At 39.6% G+C, this 17546-nt stretch overlaps 1 protein-coding gene across 1 annotated transcript in view; it reads right to left on the bottom strand.

Moving 5' to 3' along the window:
* Window positions 1–17546, bottom strand: part of LOC146372535 (adhesion G protein-coupled receptor D2) — an 87149-nt gene that overhangs the window by 53966 nt on the left and 15637 nt on the right. Inside the window, exon 20 of the mRNA XM_084952460.1 lies at window positions 16454–16574. Coding sequence (XP_084808586.1) covers window positions 16454–16574 — 121 coding nt within the window. The remainder of the gene's footprint in view (window positions 1–16453; window positions 16575–17546) is intronic.

Here is a 17546-nt window from a genome sequence, read left to right as displayed (position 1 = left end):
TAAAGCATAAAAAGGGCACCTAACTCAAAGGATGAACCAATGTTCTGTCTAGACATAAAGACAATTTAGGAAAGAACCAATTTAAAATTGTATCTTTAGGGATTTTGCTACTCTCAACATGTCACAAAAACACATTTCTTGTGTCGCATCTATAGAAAATGCCAAATGTGACATTTTGACAGGAAAGAAAGCTTGCCTATGAGTATTCAGGCTGTGCTTGTTACAATTGTAGTATCTGCCTTGCAAACTGTACAGTATTTCCCATTTTCCTAGCAAATTATAAAAAATGAGAAGCTTAGTCTTATGCACACTACTGTATACAAAATTTAATATGTTAATTTATAAGACAAGTAACAGGTTGTTTTTTTTTACTTTAAGCATTTGATTCTCCTTTGTGAATATTTCTGTATCTCTATTTTTGCAATAGAGATGCATAAAGAAAAAAACTTCTAGTTCAAAGTTTTGATCCCAGTATTAGAAACAAACATGTAGAATTAGTCCATGAACTACCCGCACTTTGTTTCTTGCTTTAGAAAAATCGAGAAGCACATGCTCCACACAGTTTAAAGGAGAGCTTTAGGCCCTGAAATTGCTTAATGTCAGAAGTGATTTATACTAACTCTGTCTATACTGTCTAACTGAAAATCACAAATCAAAATAGATACAGTTTTCACAAATTACATATTTCAAACAGACCGACAGCCTTTTCTTAAGCAACTGAAGACCACCACCTCCACATCCCCTCAGTGAATTCCAGAGTCATTCTCTGCCAGAAACGAGAGCCTTTTGAACAAGCTGGGCCCGACGTCAAATATCCTCGCCTAAATTCAAACACACAGAGACACTTTTCACAAATAGAGCTATCCGCATCTCCACTTGGCAAAAAAAGGGGAGGAAAAATTCTGCCCTCACACCTGGTAATCATTAAGGAAATGAGAGACAGAAGAGGTTAAAACACCGTGATGTGGGGAAAAAGAAAAGAAATTCACACTTCTGCGCTGGGACTTGCTAATGTCTCTGACCCCTCCACACATAAACAGTTTAATTAACATGTATACATAACTTTCACTTTAACTGTTCATGGCATGTCAAATCAAAGTGTCTGTCAAAGCTGTGAAACAGGGAGTTGATACTTTGCAGGCCCTCGGTTTGAATCCAGCTCCACACAATTGCTCCAGCTGGAAAGAGATGCTGGCAAGAAGAAGTGAAGGCAGGCAGACAGGGCAGGTAGACGGGCAGCCTGCCACTCTGTCAGTTTGAGGTAAACACCGCCCAATAAATGCTTTGTAGCACCCAGAACTGCTCAAGATATGAATGAGAGAAGATGCTTGCAGTGGAAAAATAAAAGTCAAACCAAACACGTTTTTAAGATTTGGGTGGCATCACATCTTTCAAGCTGAAATTGCTCGCGTTTGCAGCAAGTGAGCACTGCATTCATTATGGTGCAAACTCAGTCCACCCTACTGTAAAGATGGCTGTGAAAATAAATCATCACACTCTCAATCATCTTAAAGTTGGCCTCTGTTGTGCACAAAAGCATGACATCAACCATTTATAGAGAATTTGTACAATTGAAAAAGATTGTTAGGTGCAAAATGCAACCAAATACATCCAGTCCTGACAACTGGAATAACCTAAATTTTGATTTGGGTATGTGCCAAAGTTTTCTTCCTGTTTCTTTCTCACTGCACATTATTAGAGAAAGTGGATAAGTTATTCTATTAAAAAAGAGCCCTTAGGACTCCCTGTTTCTTTCCCCATACACACATCCAGTCAGTCGGGCTGTCACGTTGAGGAGGGGACCCCCCAAGCCAGCCTGCCTCCACGGGGTGTGTAGCTGCAGAGGAAAACTGTCAGTGTTCGCACACAAACAGGCACACACTGAAGCCAGCAGCAACACCAGTGCTGGTGTGCGATGGCTCAGGAGAGGAGGGAGAGTTATTAGCTTAGCCCTGAACCACCTACTTAATATAGGGGCCGGCGGTGATCGCTAACAGAGCCTGGCAGAGGTGACAGCTTTTGGCCCTGCTTGAGGAAATCCAATTGAAAAGCAGCCAAGAGGAACAACAAGCCCGAAACAGATGTTGCTCGCTACCACCAGTGCAACTTGGGTACACACAACCCAGCGGCAACAAACCGCGATGGCAAAACTGACACACAAACATACACACAACGGACACAGAGTGGAGCGCACACGCTTACACCACAGAGCCACATGAAACTGTGGAGGAACAAAATTTACAAAGGAAAACATCGGCAGCAGCAGATGTCTACAAGCACAGCAACGAGGAGCGATTTGTACGTTTATTTTTAGTTTCTATACTCTCTTTTTTCTTTCATCACTTTTCTACAGATTGGCAACTACAGTTTAAATATATTTAAAGAGAAACAATCAAGAAAAAATGGAGCAGAGGCCAAAACAAAATCTTTCTTCCTAGACAAGAGACCCACCCAACAATCCATCCATCCATCTATGAATCCCTTGTCTTTTCTTTTAAGAACGTCTGGTAAGGCGTCTTAGTGAAAACACAGGTCTTCATATTATTACAGCACCTTTGCTCAAGTATTAATTGAGTTTGGCAAGTCTGGCCACACTTAATCCTAATAACGCTCATTTATTTTTTCCATCACCGCTACTGGGAAAAAGAGCAAGGAAGAGATGGGGAGAGCGAGAGATAAAGAGAAAGGGGGAGAAAATGGGCAAAAATCAATTGTGACATATCTTTATTACCACTCGATGACAAATGACGGCACATTTGCCATTGCTCTGGCATTGTGTCAGTGTGTGTCATATTGATTTTACATCAGATGGACGAACGTTATTGATGAAGTTCCAGAAAAACAGATGACCGCCCCATTTGAGTTGTTTTTTTAGCGTTTAAATAAACCAGGATGACAGCAAATTAAGACCGTAATTGTCACATGGCAGATCTCTCCTTTTGCTTTTCCGACAATTTTTCTTTAATATAAACCAAATTTCGAAGCATTTGCGGAAACCAAGCCTGCCGCGAGATCAGCGGGAGTTGGCAACTACACCCTGAACCTGATCACATGGAACACATGTGGGAATGTAATGGAGGAGCGGTACAGAGAGCACGAGAACGAGAGTGAACTGTAAACAAACTAGCTTTTAAACAAGACAATTTCGAGTTGCGTGTCTTGGGCGCCAAGAAAAACACAGCCACGGAAAACTGATACAAACTTTTAACACATGGGTCAAAGCGGGAGTCTTTGAACTGCCGAGGGAAAGCCGGCTGCCAGTGCAGAAAGCTGTTTAATTAAAAATACTTAGGTATTCAACAGGCCTTTTTGGGGCGCCCTCTTGTCAAATTGTATGTGAGCCTGCTGTCAATCTTTTTTTTAATTTCACAGTTTTCCGCTGACAAGGGGGTGGGGGGTGGGGGGGTCAGATGGGAACAAGTTCACCTAAAAACAGCAGCTGGAACCTGGGTAAATTTAGAGAAAAGGCCACTCACAAATATAAATCTGATTTTATGCACTTGCATATATGCACAATCGGTTGCAGTAACAGACATAATACCATATTAGTGTATATACTCTTAAACCATATACTTATACAGAATTAGACATAGTAATATGTTGCACCTGGTATTAAAATACCATTAGAATTACCACCAAACTGTGGTTTGGTGGTAATTCATAAACATGTAAGCTTCTTCCATTTAAACTGCCTTCAGAATATAGAAGGTACCAGATATTTTGCAGAGATTTGCAATCATAGCATAGATAAATTATATAATTTATGATATATACTGTTATATTGTAGAATATTTGGGGCAAGGACAAATAGGTGACGTCTTTAATGTGATGTCTTTTTAATTTTTCAAGTCAGAAGGAGTTCACATTAACAGACAGCTGCAACATAATCATGTACTGCCAGCCACTTATTTTCGTGTGGCAATGAGGAGCTGGAAAGGCATAACACACACACACACACACACACACACACACACACACTTCCAATATACCACCACAAGCACAGGCACTCTTAGTGGCTTCCAAACAGTAATTGCACTCTTATGTAAGTACAAGCAAGCTCAGAATCAAAGTCAAGTGTCTGGACGTTGAACACCACCTGAGCCTCAACTTACCATTTTTCCAAAAAAGTGTGCCAACCCTAATGGGCCAAAATACGTACCATTATGTTTTTGTTTGTTTGTTTGTATTATTTATTTTTCTATAAAGAGTGTACGCTTTGCCTAGAGAACTATGACACATTTGCCCTTGGTCTATTGTTCTTGTGCCGGTGCGCGTTCGACTTATTCATATGCATACATTCGCGGGCATGAAAACAGTTTTAAAGCACCTGAAAGGTACATTGGAACCTGCAAACAAACAACTCTTACGCATGCACAGTAACATTTGAGCAGAACACTTTGTGCAAATTGCACCACTGACAAGACCGTGTTGCAGTGCCCTTGACTAACAATGACAAATGGATGCAATATGCAAAGTCTGAACAAGTTGCTTTTGGGTGCAAAATAGGAAAAACGTTGCTCCGGGTACCATTATGGGATGCGTTTGCTATGCTGTTTCTCAACTAAGGTGAGCCCAGCCGAGGTTAATGGCACGTGTTAAGATTGAGAAGTGTAGGTGAGTGATGTCTGTCGAGAGAAATCAGAGAGAGCGAGACAGAAAGACGGACCTTCTTTCTCTCGTTTAGACATGTGAATTGCCGATTGGTGTCTTGCTTGCTTTATTATGTATTATGCCGAATCTGTGACCTTGTATTTGTAAAGGACGTAAGTGACTAAAGACACATTAGCAGCATATGAAAAAATAATGTGCTCTAAAAACCTATAAATTATTTTTAACTAATAAGTCGTTTTCTATTCCCGAGACACTTACTGTCATGTTTTGTAAATAAAGAAACAGAGCAATAAAATGTAGTGTCCTTACAAAGCAGCAGGAGCTTCACATACCTACTGCATTTCCATCAATCTGCTGTCAATCTGTCTCACATCTGATAAAAGTGGAAATAATTTAATTTTTTAGGATGCAAAATATTGGTTTTATAGTGTTTTTTATTTATTTATTTGCCTAAATTAATACATACATAAATAAATAGCTCATAGAAATTAATTATTAAACCACTAAGAGTTAGTAACACCCCAAAAATAAAAAATAAAAAATAGAGAGAAAAGGACAATAAGAAAGAGGGTCTAAAATAATGTGTATCTACATGTGAGTGCATGAGTGTAACCGCTGGGTTTGTAGTTGTTTCTGCGTACACCTACCCAACATAATCCCACTTCTGTGTCTTTCTGTATTCATCCGCCTGTCTGTGTTTGTGCACGCGCATACACATGCGGTACAACACCACCGCGGTGGCAGGGTGCATCCATCATGATAAACCGGGAGACTCGGCGACTGTCACATGCAATCACACTTCACTACGGTTCACAGGACTTCAAAGTGAAAATGAATGATAGCTCATCGACATGAAGACTTCATATATCTTCGTTTTTTTTTTCTCGCTCTTTTCTGTCTTTTATTTTTGGGAAGAGACTTGTATCTTTTCTCCCAGCCCCCCTTCGTTGTGAGGCTCATCGTTTTTGTCCATGGCTGGACACACAAGTTAAAAATAAATAATAAAAAAATTCATTCTGCCCACTCAGTTTGTAAGAGAATCTAAATGAGTAACACGGATTTTCAGAAATAAATTCAAAGTTTGCTTGTTCCACAAATTGCATTCATGTAAAGTGTGAGTAAAGTGTTATTTCCTGTTTTGTTAGGAACATGTCACCTTCCTTTTATGTCTTGGGTGTTGATTTTTTTCTTTTTTATTCAATTTTTGGTTTGGTTTGTCTTTTTGACATCATCATTACACCATTGTTACTCTTCTTTGCTCTTTTGCGTTGGTCTGAGTTGAATAAATTTTGCCATCAAAGTGTGACTGCTGGGATCAGCATGCCCTCCAACTTGTTTTGACTGACATTTTTCCACATGGACATTACAAGCAAGGATCTACAAGCCAACTACAAGCAGACTAGAAAATATTAAGAAAGCATTAAGAACAACTACACCAGTGGTGTCGGCTGCTGTCCATTTGCATTTTTGCAAGCAGGTAACCCCAGCCTTACCCTACGCTGCTTAATGCACGTATCTGGCAGATTACTGGTGCTTCCCAGTTGTTTATCTTGCTGTGTGCCTTCCCCTGTGCCCTCATTACTTTTGCTTCCTTATTTTTTGGTTATCTACTTGGACTCCTTCTTGATTTCCTTTGTTATCACCTCTTGTAATTTTATTTACTTCTCTGCAGTCGATCCTGTACATGATCCCAATGTCCTGCACTTGGTGTTTCCCCTGTGAACATACCAATATTACTTTATCAAGCCCTGCTGACATATCGATAAACATAATCCTACCTTGCCAACATGAGCATCAAAGAAAAGTGTCTGCATCCCTGACTTGTTAAATCATTTGTTATGTTTGGCTATTAACCAAGCAGCCACCATTTATCAGGTAACAGTAATCTAAGTTACTGATTACTAATAGTAAAAACAGTGTTTCAAGAGAAGCAAAGCATAAAAATACAGATACAGCTTTTAAACTATCAGTATTTGTTAACCTCAGTGAGCACTTGAAAACATAACCCATGCATGAATTGCTGCACTCTGGGGATTCAAACCCTTGACCTTTGCAACTCCAGAGGAGGTTATTTTAGAGACCGCGCCACTGGGAAACGTGGCTTTCAACTCACGTTCTCACAAGTTCTCACAAGCTGAAGCAATGATGCTGCGTTTGCAAAACTGGGCTCTGTTTGTTCGTTTCAATGTAACAAGCATCCAAAGGGAGAAAATTTACAAAAAAGATGCGTCATGCATGCTTCCATCCCAATGAAGCCTTGATGACAATGCAGAGAATGGCAGCAATATTTCAGTTTGAAAGTTAATGTGAACAATGGCAAGTATTAAACTTGTTAGATTTGTAACTGCCAAAAAGTCAACTGAGACACAATAATGCCAACTCTCTAACTGCTTCAGCGCAGGCAAGGGTAGCTTTTAATCTAGCAATGACTCTGAAATGACAGTATGCTTAAAAAAAAACAAAAAAGTAAAGATCCTGGTATAGACCTCCTCGCCTCTCCCTCTCTCTCTCTCTGCACTCTGTCCCAGGCTCTGCTCTTGCTCTCTAAGCTGTTTGATTGGCACATGCTTTCACTTAATGAGGGATAATTACTAAGGAAAACAAGTGGGAGAGCACATCTGCTCAGTGTAAAGAGAAGTCCAGGCCTGGTGCAATCTGTCAGACAGGGCTTTCAGGTTGTGTGTGTGAATGCCTTACCCACCTTCAGCGGCCCCCCAGTCCTGCATAAACCCTCCAGGACCCTCCCTACACGCCGTCCTGACGAGAAGCAGATTAATATGAATCAGCATGTGGCTGTAAACACTCGACGGGATGAGTGTATATCTATGTGCGTTGACATGCATAGGAAATGACCCGGGGTATCTGTGGAGGACTGGCTATGGGCCACGGCAGGAAGGGCAAGAGGCCAGTGGGGACATCAACATCCAAATCAGTGTCCTGCTGCCATGGCTGTTGTTCTTCAGCTCCTATCGCACTGTTTTGTTTGCTTTTACACAATGCTACACTGTACTAGTAGTAAAATACACAGGTAGCTGCCATGCTTCCCAGACACATCCACATAGTGCTCATAAATCATCTCTGCTAAACGGTCTCTTAATGACCTGCCTTTGTGTACAGTTAGAATGGGAACTTGTCATGTTTAAATTGTGAAATTATAATTTACTGTATTACTCATTGAAACTGAGTTGCCAGATATTAAAAATTTTGACAGAATATTCTGTAGGTTTCATTTGTAATTTGTACTTCACATTCTTGATTACAGCTACTTAACAGAAATAGTGGCAGCACACATACATTAGCCAAAATGAGGAGAGAATTCACATGCTACTTTTCAAGCAAAAAGCACAGCGCAGCTTTGGGTAACCTAGATCAAATCATTTCATTTTATCTGCCACATAATTTAACACAAAGTCGCTCCAGATGAGCACGTTGTGTGGCAAGTGTGTGACCCATTGGTTTGTCACTCAGTGTAATCGCTAAGGTGTAATCAATATAAATTCAATTATAATTAACATATATTTTATCTATCAGTTTGACAGCTTCAAAAGTTATCAAATAGTTTTCATCAATTTTAAATACAGAGGATTTTTTTAAATTATCACATGCAAACTGGATCTGACGTTTGACAGCCTTTTAACCTTCCGACACTCTAGTCCACCCTTCATGCCCCCGCCTCGGCAGCTCCTTACCACCCACCCACTAAAAGAACAACAGGGTTTTGCTTTCTTGCCCTGCACTGACCCAGTTCCCACTAATTACCCGCAAAGTATACATCAAAGCCGGGAAAATCTACAGATCTGCGGCAACGAGGCAGAGTAAGAAAAAACAGGACTATCCCCAACCTAGTCACCCTCAGCTGTTACCGATACAGCCGCGTGAGTTTGTCTGTATTTTTGTGTATGCGTGCGAAGTGGTGTCAGCCGATACAAAAGGCAAGACGGTGAACTTATAAATAGAACGGTCATTGTTTCGACATGGGTAATTTCGGGTGTCGGAATTGTTCCTGACACTGTCAGCTGTGTGGCTTAGCCGAGGGGGAAGGCGGCAGGGGTGATGGATGAGTGAGGTCATGAAGTCTAGAGTCAGCTGATGGGATAACATGCATATACACACAGAAACAGAGAAATAAATATTACTAATAGCATCAAAGCATGGAATCAAATACAAACTATAACATGCATTAAGGCCATTGAGCATAATTGCACTCTTTTTTTCTCTTTTACGCTTTCCCTCTCTCTTTCTCTCTCTCTCTCTCTCTCACACACACACACACACACACACACACACATAGTTATCATTGGGCAGGGGGCAAAGGGGATGGTTTGCTTTCTTATGACACAGTCTATTACTAAATTGAGCTGGCAGGTAATTCTAAGGCAAATAAATGCCAGCAGGTTTAACACAAGGAGAGGTCTTTGGGGTGGCGGCAAGAGCAATGACAGAAATTCTTTGGCCTCTTTTGACAGGAAGCCTATTATTCTCGCCGCTTTATTTTCCCAGGCTAGTTTTTAAAACTGATCTCTCCAAGAGAACTCCCCGCCCTAACAATCAGTCCTTCCCCATCTGAACCACTGCAGCTGGTTCTTTGGTTCTGCTGGTCTGTGTCTTTACTCCCTAGACTTAATATTTACATTATATGAGAATGAAGGCTGATTTTTTTTTTTTGTCTACCCTTCAGTTAATTTCAAGGGTACTTAGGTGAACATTTTTGTAAAGTATTTTCTGTACACAAACCTTGATGCTAAGGTTGTGAAATAAGCCTCTCCATCTGTAAGAAATCCTCCCTTCAAACAGGTGAACAAGCGGTTGTATGAAATATTGCAGCACAGCTCTAATTTTAATGTTGTTTATTTAAACTAAAATAAACATTAAAAAATATAACAAAAAAAGATGAAAAGAGGCAACAGGGGAAAAAAATAAAAGTACAAGTTGAGACAAAACACACTATAAATATACTACTTTAAAAAAAACAGCTGAGCTACATCCTCATTATAAGTGCCATCTCAGACGGGCATGGTGGGAATCGGTGCTGACCTTGGTATCCCGTTTGAATATTGTTTTAATGCCGTGTCTGGTAATTGAGAATGCAACGCAAACAGTGGACTCTTTTTCAAAGGGAAAGTTATTTTCCCAGGCAGTGGGAATGCAAACAATGAAAGAAGTGTATTTATTTGTTTGTTCATAATTATCCAACAGACTCATTAAAATATGGATTTATAAATAAATCTCCATGATTTTACCTATGACTACATTAATTTAAACATTTCATCACCCACTGCTGTATAATAATAATTTGTGCGCAAAATATTTATGTTACAAAGTTGCATTTGCAGTATTTTAGTTTATTTCAGTACATAAGGAATTAAAATTCAATTCAACAATTAGAAAAAAAATAATTAGTGAAAGCATATTAACTAATACAAGAAATTATGAAATATTCACAATCACTTGCTATCTCTGTGCAACCAGTAAATTCCACTGTACTGGGAGAGATGGCTGCTGCTTTAAATTGCGTGTGATCAGCGCTACGGCAGACAATGAATAAGGATGTCAGGGGAATTGAGGGGAATATGGTTCCTGTTTTCTCAAACAGTCCAAAATGAAAAACATTTCCCCCCGTAATCTGGCCAGTGAGAGCTCTGCCATGTGTGCACATCGACACTCTCGACTGTGTCACTGCGTTAGTTTGCAGAGTGAGTTTATAGGCAGTAAAACTGTGTTATAACACAGTTTGGACCACTTCAACGTTTGCTGACTGATATTTTGCACGTGTTTCATTGAATCTTTGTTTGATTACATTGAACGGAAATTCCACGAGCATAACTTCTACAAAAATCTTAGTGTATATATACATTTAAAAGTAGCATTCCTAAAAATAAAAAAAAAAATGTGGCAAGCCGCAGTTATAAATGGCACAGTAGGAAAACATAAGAAGGAGTACAGGAGGGGAATGCTGTGGCTGTGAATGGGCCAGTTGTGCAGGTCCAGATGAATGGGCCGGAGATGCCTGACTGTGAAACTGGATCCAGGTCCTGCTGTTTTGGTTTCTTCTGCCAAATGAGAAATTAAAATAACTTCTAACTCCTTGGTCTGTAGGGCGTTGATGGTAGCGGTGACAAGCGATCACACACATTGTCCAGATACACATGCACACAGACATTCACAATGCTTAACGGGCTGTTATGTTCAGCAAAAAAAAAAAAAAAAAGCCAGACTTTACACAAGAAATCGAAATGCAGGATCACACATGTACCACTATGTGCCAGTTCTTTGCATACACTTTCCTTCTTCTTTTAAATTTTTGTTGTGGGATTATTTTGAATTGAGGTAAAAGGTATATAATAAATAACAATATTTGCTTTGTTTGCACAAAAAACAAGCAACATGAGAGAAATTAATTTGAGCTCTGAAATATTTACAAGCCAGAGCATTGCATTTAAGAACATGAAAATCTTTTTTTAAATTTTTGATTTTTTTTGACTTGATGTTTGCATAGCAAAGCTGAGGACCATTAGCAAAATTACACTTTTGCACAGGCAGCGCATTGCTTGATCTATCAGCAAATATCTAACTGAGCTGGTACTTGGAAACTGGGCAAATTTAAATGAAAGCATAAAAAAATACACTGTGCAAAGATGTTAAAAATGACGAACCACTGAAAACCTCATCTCACATTCAGACAGGAAGTGGAATTAAAACTGAATGTGAGGTCTTTTAAATACATGCATGTTGCTAGTTTGAGACATTTTTACCTGAAAGGGATAAAGCGTTGGCAGGCAAAACTGGATACAGATCGGTGATTCTGTGTTAAAGCTGTCGGTTTGTATTTTGGGGCAACATTAAGTACTTTTCAGCTGAGAGCTCGTTAAGTGATGAGGAAGGTTGAGCTAACAAAAAACTTTAATCTTTAAAAACATTTGCTGTGGTTTTTCACTTCCACTTGGTCAGTCAGCGTGAGCAGAGGTCAGATATTAGCATATTATAAAGTCCGGTCAATGCAGTAACATCCAGTTACACTAAATCTGTTAACATCAAATTTTATCTCAATTTTTTTACAGAAGTAATCTCTGATGTTTTGTAGTCTCTGACCTACTGAGCAAAGAGGAGAAATCACCTCTTCTCGAACAATCGCTTCAGATACTGTAAAAGCAGGGCTCACTTATACAGCAAATCTCCCATATGGCAAAAATCAATAAGCGGTGCAAGACTCTATTGATCATATCTGTATCATGGATGCATACTGACGTCCACCAGCCAAGCGCGTGTAAATGTGTGTTGATGTAAGTGGACTGAGTAGGGGAGTTCATTGCAATGCAAACAATATTTTTTTTGAAACCTTTAGCTGCTTTAAAATTACACCTCAGTTTTCCTTTGGATTATCAGGAGTGTTTTATTTACTTTGTGAGCACCTAAGGTGAAGTAACTGGAGTGCAATGTTATCACAAGCAAAGGCAAAGAGTGGAGGCGGGGGGAGGGGACAGTTACATGGACCAACTTTTTGGCAAAACCAAACCAGCATACAGCTGCCTCATTCTTCCTTGGCGTGTACAAATATCTCTTCTAAAGTCATCTTTATCCCACAGGGACAGAACACCTGTAGACTCGCCGCCGTGTTCATGTCATTACAAAATAAAGAAAATGTTGTTGTCATCAATTCCTATGATATAAAAGAACTTAATGTGATATGAATGAAACAGCTCAGATAAATTCTCTCATTGATTTCTCTATATATTTGCAGTGTAACGACAAGGCACAGGGCTGCCCTCCGCAGGAAGCGAATGGCCATAACAGAAATAAAAGGATGCATTCTTAAAAAACCCAAAAAACTGAAAACAAACCACAGGGACTCGTTGCGCTCTCCACGACTTACTCAGAACGATCGTTACCCTAACATTTTCTTTCCAACTCCGTAACTTCCTTCCTCTCTACTTTGTTTTCTCCCTTGCCTCTTTTCATCCCCCCGCCCGCCCAATGTCTCTCTCGGCACCTCAAAGTTATTGATAGTTTAAAGTTATGGGCTAATAATAAGATGGACACTGCATGGCCAGGAGCCTATTATACCCAGGTAATGGATAGTGAGGGGATTTTGAATGACATTGCCAAGAGATTGGATGACGGAGGATGGAGCAATTTATGGCCTCCCCAAAGAGCCCCCGTTCCCCTTTTCTCTCTCGCTGACACGCGCACACACGCTATTCGCTGCTATTTATCTCTAGCTTGATAAGGAGGCAGATGAGGCGTGTCTGCATTTATGGTGAAGATGTTCATAAAAACTACCGGCTCAGAGCAGGAAGTTAGAATTGAGTCGGGGGAACATCATATCTGCTCCAAACTCCACATGGTTCTCTTTAAAAACTAAAATGCCATATATTAGTTTTTCATTTCTGATGTGTTTGGCTTGACATGAAATGTGACTTGCAGCTGTTGCTGTGGGTTTTTACATCTACTGAGCATTAGAAGTGTTTACAATAGTGCCGCATTGACCAATACTCCCTAAAATAAAAATATTTCTCTGTAGCTTTACAAGAAAGCACTACACACGAGCCATCGGACCAATCAAGAAAAATATCAACATTTCTGCCTTCTTGTTTTGCCAAAAAGAATTATTAAACAACTCAAATAACTTCTGCACAGATGACACGCACATGTCGGATACTTTCACCCAAAACGAAGCAGCAGCGAGGGCTGAGATTCGGAGCCCTCGCTGCACAGAGAAGCAGACATACAGTGCATCTGTGTGCCCGGTGTTCAGTATGTTTGCTCATAATGGCCCGCTGCAGCTGGTTTGCACTGAGAAATAACAGTAAGGGTAGACATACTTCAGGAAGAAGGGAGCAGGAAGAAGACGAGCGAGGAGGGCACGAGGGAGAGCAATGAAAAAGGCTTGTCAACATTATCTGTTTTATTGATTTAACAGTAAAGGCTTGCCGCTTAAGCTTTATGTTGCTTTGGCTGGCCCATTGAAAATACAACAGCTGCAAATAAAAAACGATTTCCTAAAAAACCTGAACGTTCTTATTTATTTATTTGCTTTTCTTTTCTTTTTTTTAAAATCTTATTCCTGTCGCCCACTCACTAGCTCAGGTTGTGCATGCATCGTTGTTAAGGTTTTACACATTTCATCATCTTTACGAGCATCATTACAGAGGGACCATATTTTGCTGGACTCTCCCACACCAAAGGGATCCATGACACTATAGAAGGCAATAGCATCTACAGACCGTAATGATACTATAACGCAAGGTTTAATTAACATATTAAGAGGGTCATTAAACAAAATTAAAATATAAAGACAGGCTCAATTAAACACAAGGAAATCTTTAAGCCTAAACCTTCAAATCATAAAAATTTGCAAAGAAAATTTGTATCATTTTAGCCTTTGCACTTTAATTTTTTTTATTTTTTATTTTATTTCTGTCATTATTTTTTTTTACATTCTATAAACTGCAGCTGACCAAAAAAGAATCATATGAATCTTTCAGTGTTTTCTGCAAGTTAAAATTGTTTAGTCAAACATATATGGACCTCATCTGTTGAATTTGTTTAAAACAGATGCTCACACAGAACCTAACCTAGAACAGAAGTCACTCAAAAGTGTAGGGATAACAGTTAAACGGTTTATAGTGGCACCTGCAAGCAGAGATGGCTGAGGAGGAATTATTAATGATGACTGTCCTGATTACAGGATCAGTTCATCAATTCAGTCACTGGAGAACGAATCATGGTACCAGATTTTTCACGGTTGTGCAAGAGAAAAATATCCAAACTCGGCTGAACAACGTGGGGCCAAAATCAAAAATCTTCTGCAGACAATGAATTTCTGTACGAAGAGTCATGAGAGTTTATTCGGCAGCTGTCAAGATATTTCAGTATGGACAAAAGTTTGACCAACACCCACAAGCAGACACTGATAGAACAACTTAGAGTTACTTTTAGCGAATAGGAAAAGTAAAAATACCATGCTGACTCCCCTTCCTCCCCAGGTTATCTGACTTTTGTCACTAAAGAAAATTAAAGCACAAACATGAGCATGTTGGAGCACATTTACACCAACAACCCTCTTAAACCTTTTTAATTATTTCATTTTCGTTGTTTCTAGCATGTTGTCTGGTAGCTCGTTTCATAGGTAAAGTAAAAATTCTCCATCTTTAATTGTCACAGTGAGAAGAGCGGGGTCAAAAGAGCAGAGTGCAGCCTGGTAGGGTTCCGGAAAGAGCCACTATGTAGCTCTTTTATCACAGAGCAGCTGGGTATTACCACAGGCCTCTTATAGCTGCCCAAAAATCCCAACAGCACCAAGACACACACACACAAACACACAAAGGAACTATGCATGGTCTGTCCATTACCTTTGAAAGTATGTAGTAAGACAAAGAAAGTATTTAATATTAAGAAATTGTATTTGTAATCTGTGATGTCAAAAGTGTAACTGCAAATATTTCATTTCTTTATTTAAACCTAAGGCCTGAGGCGAGCCGTCTCTGAGGCTGCTTATTTTACATTTTGATCCCAAACTTTGCCATTTTGCAATATACCCACAATACATTGCTGGAAAGAAAACCAGAGATCCAAGAGAATAACAGAGGCTGGACAGCGGCAGACACGCCGCTGCATGGAAAAGAATAGAAATCCATGTTATGCACTAGCATGCAAAGCAGTGCATTTGTATAATAAGAGCCCAGAAAGAAAACCTTCTTCATTAATTACTGTCGACACAGAAAAAAATATAATGAGATATGAGGGAGAAACAGAAACTATTTATGGTAACCAAGGAGCCGGACGTAATGATCAGACCGCAGCTGAAACCTCTATTGATTTTCCCTTTAAATATACAACTCAATTAAAGATACAGCTGATTAAAAAACAACTACAAATTGCAGCAGCAGATCTGGAGACGCTGCCGAGGCTGGCTGACCCGGGGCCGCCCGCTGCAGTGAGAGAATTACATGATTTCATGGTTTCCCCGCAATCACTGCTGAGGAAAGTAAGGCTTCAGAGGTATAACTCTTTTTTTTGTTTGTTTCATATTGTGACCATTTTAAAATGGAGCTGTAATGGCCACAGACACACCTCATGAATTTTGCTGTATTATTTTAAACAGTGCCAATAAAAATATATATATATATATATCTTTGTTCAAAGTTTGTGGCAGTCGAACTGCTAACTTTCAGCACTAAAAGCCTAAAAACCAACGTTGATAAGGCACAAAAAACAAGAGTAATGCTGACCTCTGAATACATAAAACACAAATAATCAAACAAACAATACAAACCCACTTTCCTTGTTAAAATGAAGCACCTCCTTAACACAAGCCAGACCGGAGCTCTTTTTTTCCCCTTTCTGCCTCAGCCTTGTCACTGACAAATAAAAACCTTGACAGTCTGTGTACCCTCACCATGTGAGAAGGGCAGAATTACAATGTATAATGGAAAACCTTTCTGTTTCTCACTGATGAAAAAAAGCTGTTAAAAGTCTGAACTTTTTTTCAAGCTGTTCAAAAGTTTTCGCCACAGCTTTATTCCATTTTTTTTCTTTATGACAAGTTTTCAAAAATACGTGGGTAGAGATATGAAGGTACTTCTCTCATTGGAGATATTACAACTGAGAGAATTATGCATGCTTGGATTTGTTTATTTCAAAAGACGTCTCATTGTAATTATAGTGTAAATAACAAGCGTATTATTTCTATACGCTATAATCAATACAGATCGCCAGGCGAGCTTTTGCATGCGTAAACGTATTGCAGTCACGACTGATATTATTTTCCTGAATATTGTTTAGGTTTCGAGACTTTCACACACTGAACACAACATCTGTGAGCTGAGTGTGTGTGTGTGTGTACCTGTAGGGAGTTTAGGAAGATGAAGACGTAGGCCATTACAATGGATAGAGGGACCAAAACACCGCACAGCCACGTCAGTCCAAGGATGGGCAGCAACACCAGCACTGCTTTCACTGCAGCCCTGTACCCACAAACACAACAGCCAATCACACCAATCTAAAGTAGCTGATTGAGGTGAGCAAACCACGTAAAATGTATTTAATTATTTCCTTCAGGCTCTCCTTCTGATCATCTTCTATTCAATTTCCAACTTTCCCAACTTTTTATTAGTTTTTTTGTCAAAACTGAGAAGCTCCGGTGAGCCGGTTGTTCCATATACAACCCTATACAGCTGGAAGGCTCACGGGGTGAAAACTTACCACCTTAAATCCACCTTAATTCTGTTTAGAGTGGAATTAGCGTTCTGCTTAGGTGACCGCCAAACCGCAACAGCTGTCTGTGTGTTCTCGTGTGTGTGACATGGCATGCGACGGGCCCTAGTTTATTCAGCGGAGGAATGTGTTTGAGTTTCCGAGATGGCTGCCACCCAGGCAAATAGTTCAAGGCCTGTTTTGAAAACCTTCATAAAGCACCTACTGTGAGCCCCAGTGGACTAAGGTAGGTTCAAACACGCCCACAATCATGATTTCATCTGCTAGGATCACATAGAAGCTTGCAGGATTTTACTCCAATCACACTGAAGTGAAAAGACAGCAGGGACGCAGCCTGGGATGGTGCTTTTGTACGGACATCACAGTGCAACAGCAACGGAGATGTCAGTGTACCAAGGCAGGTTTAGCAATGGTACATGGTATGGAACAAGGAAAGTTAACTGTACAAAACTCCGGGACTTTAGTTAGTGATTTGCACGCATGCTACATTTCAAATTAACACTAATTAATCCAAACTAAAATAAGTTAACAAACATATCATATGTATTTATATATTTTTCTTTTAAATTGAAAGAATATAAATTTGTCAGTTAGTAACATAATCTTTCAATTCCAAACAACACCATAGTTTGAATTATTTCTATGACATAAGCACAAGTTAAATATACTGTTGCAAGACAATATATACAATTTGGCATGACTTAAACGATATTAAACACTGA

This window comes from Perissodus microlepis, chromosome 15 (assembly GCF_051167445.1).
Source record: "Perissodus microlepis isolate ML-2025 ecotype Zambia chromosome 15, ASM5116744v1, whole genome shotgun sequence".
Taxonomy (NCBI): domain Eukaryota; kingdom Metazoa; phylum Chordata; class Actinopteri; order Cichliformes; family Cichlidae; genus Perissodus; species Perissodus microlepis.
This window is presented reverse-complemented; position numbering and strand designations above follow the sequence as displayed.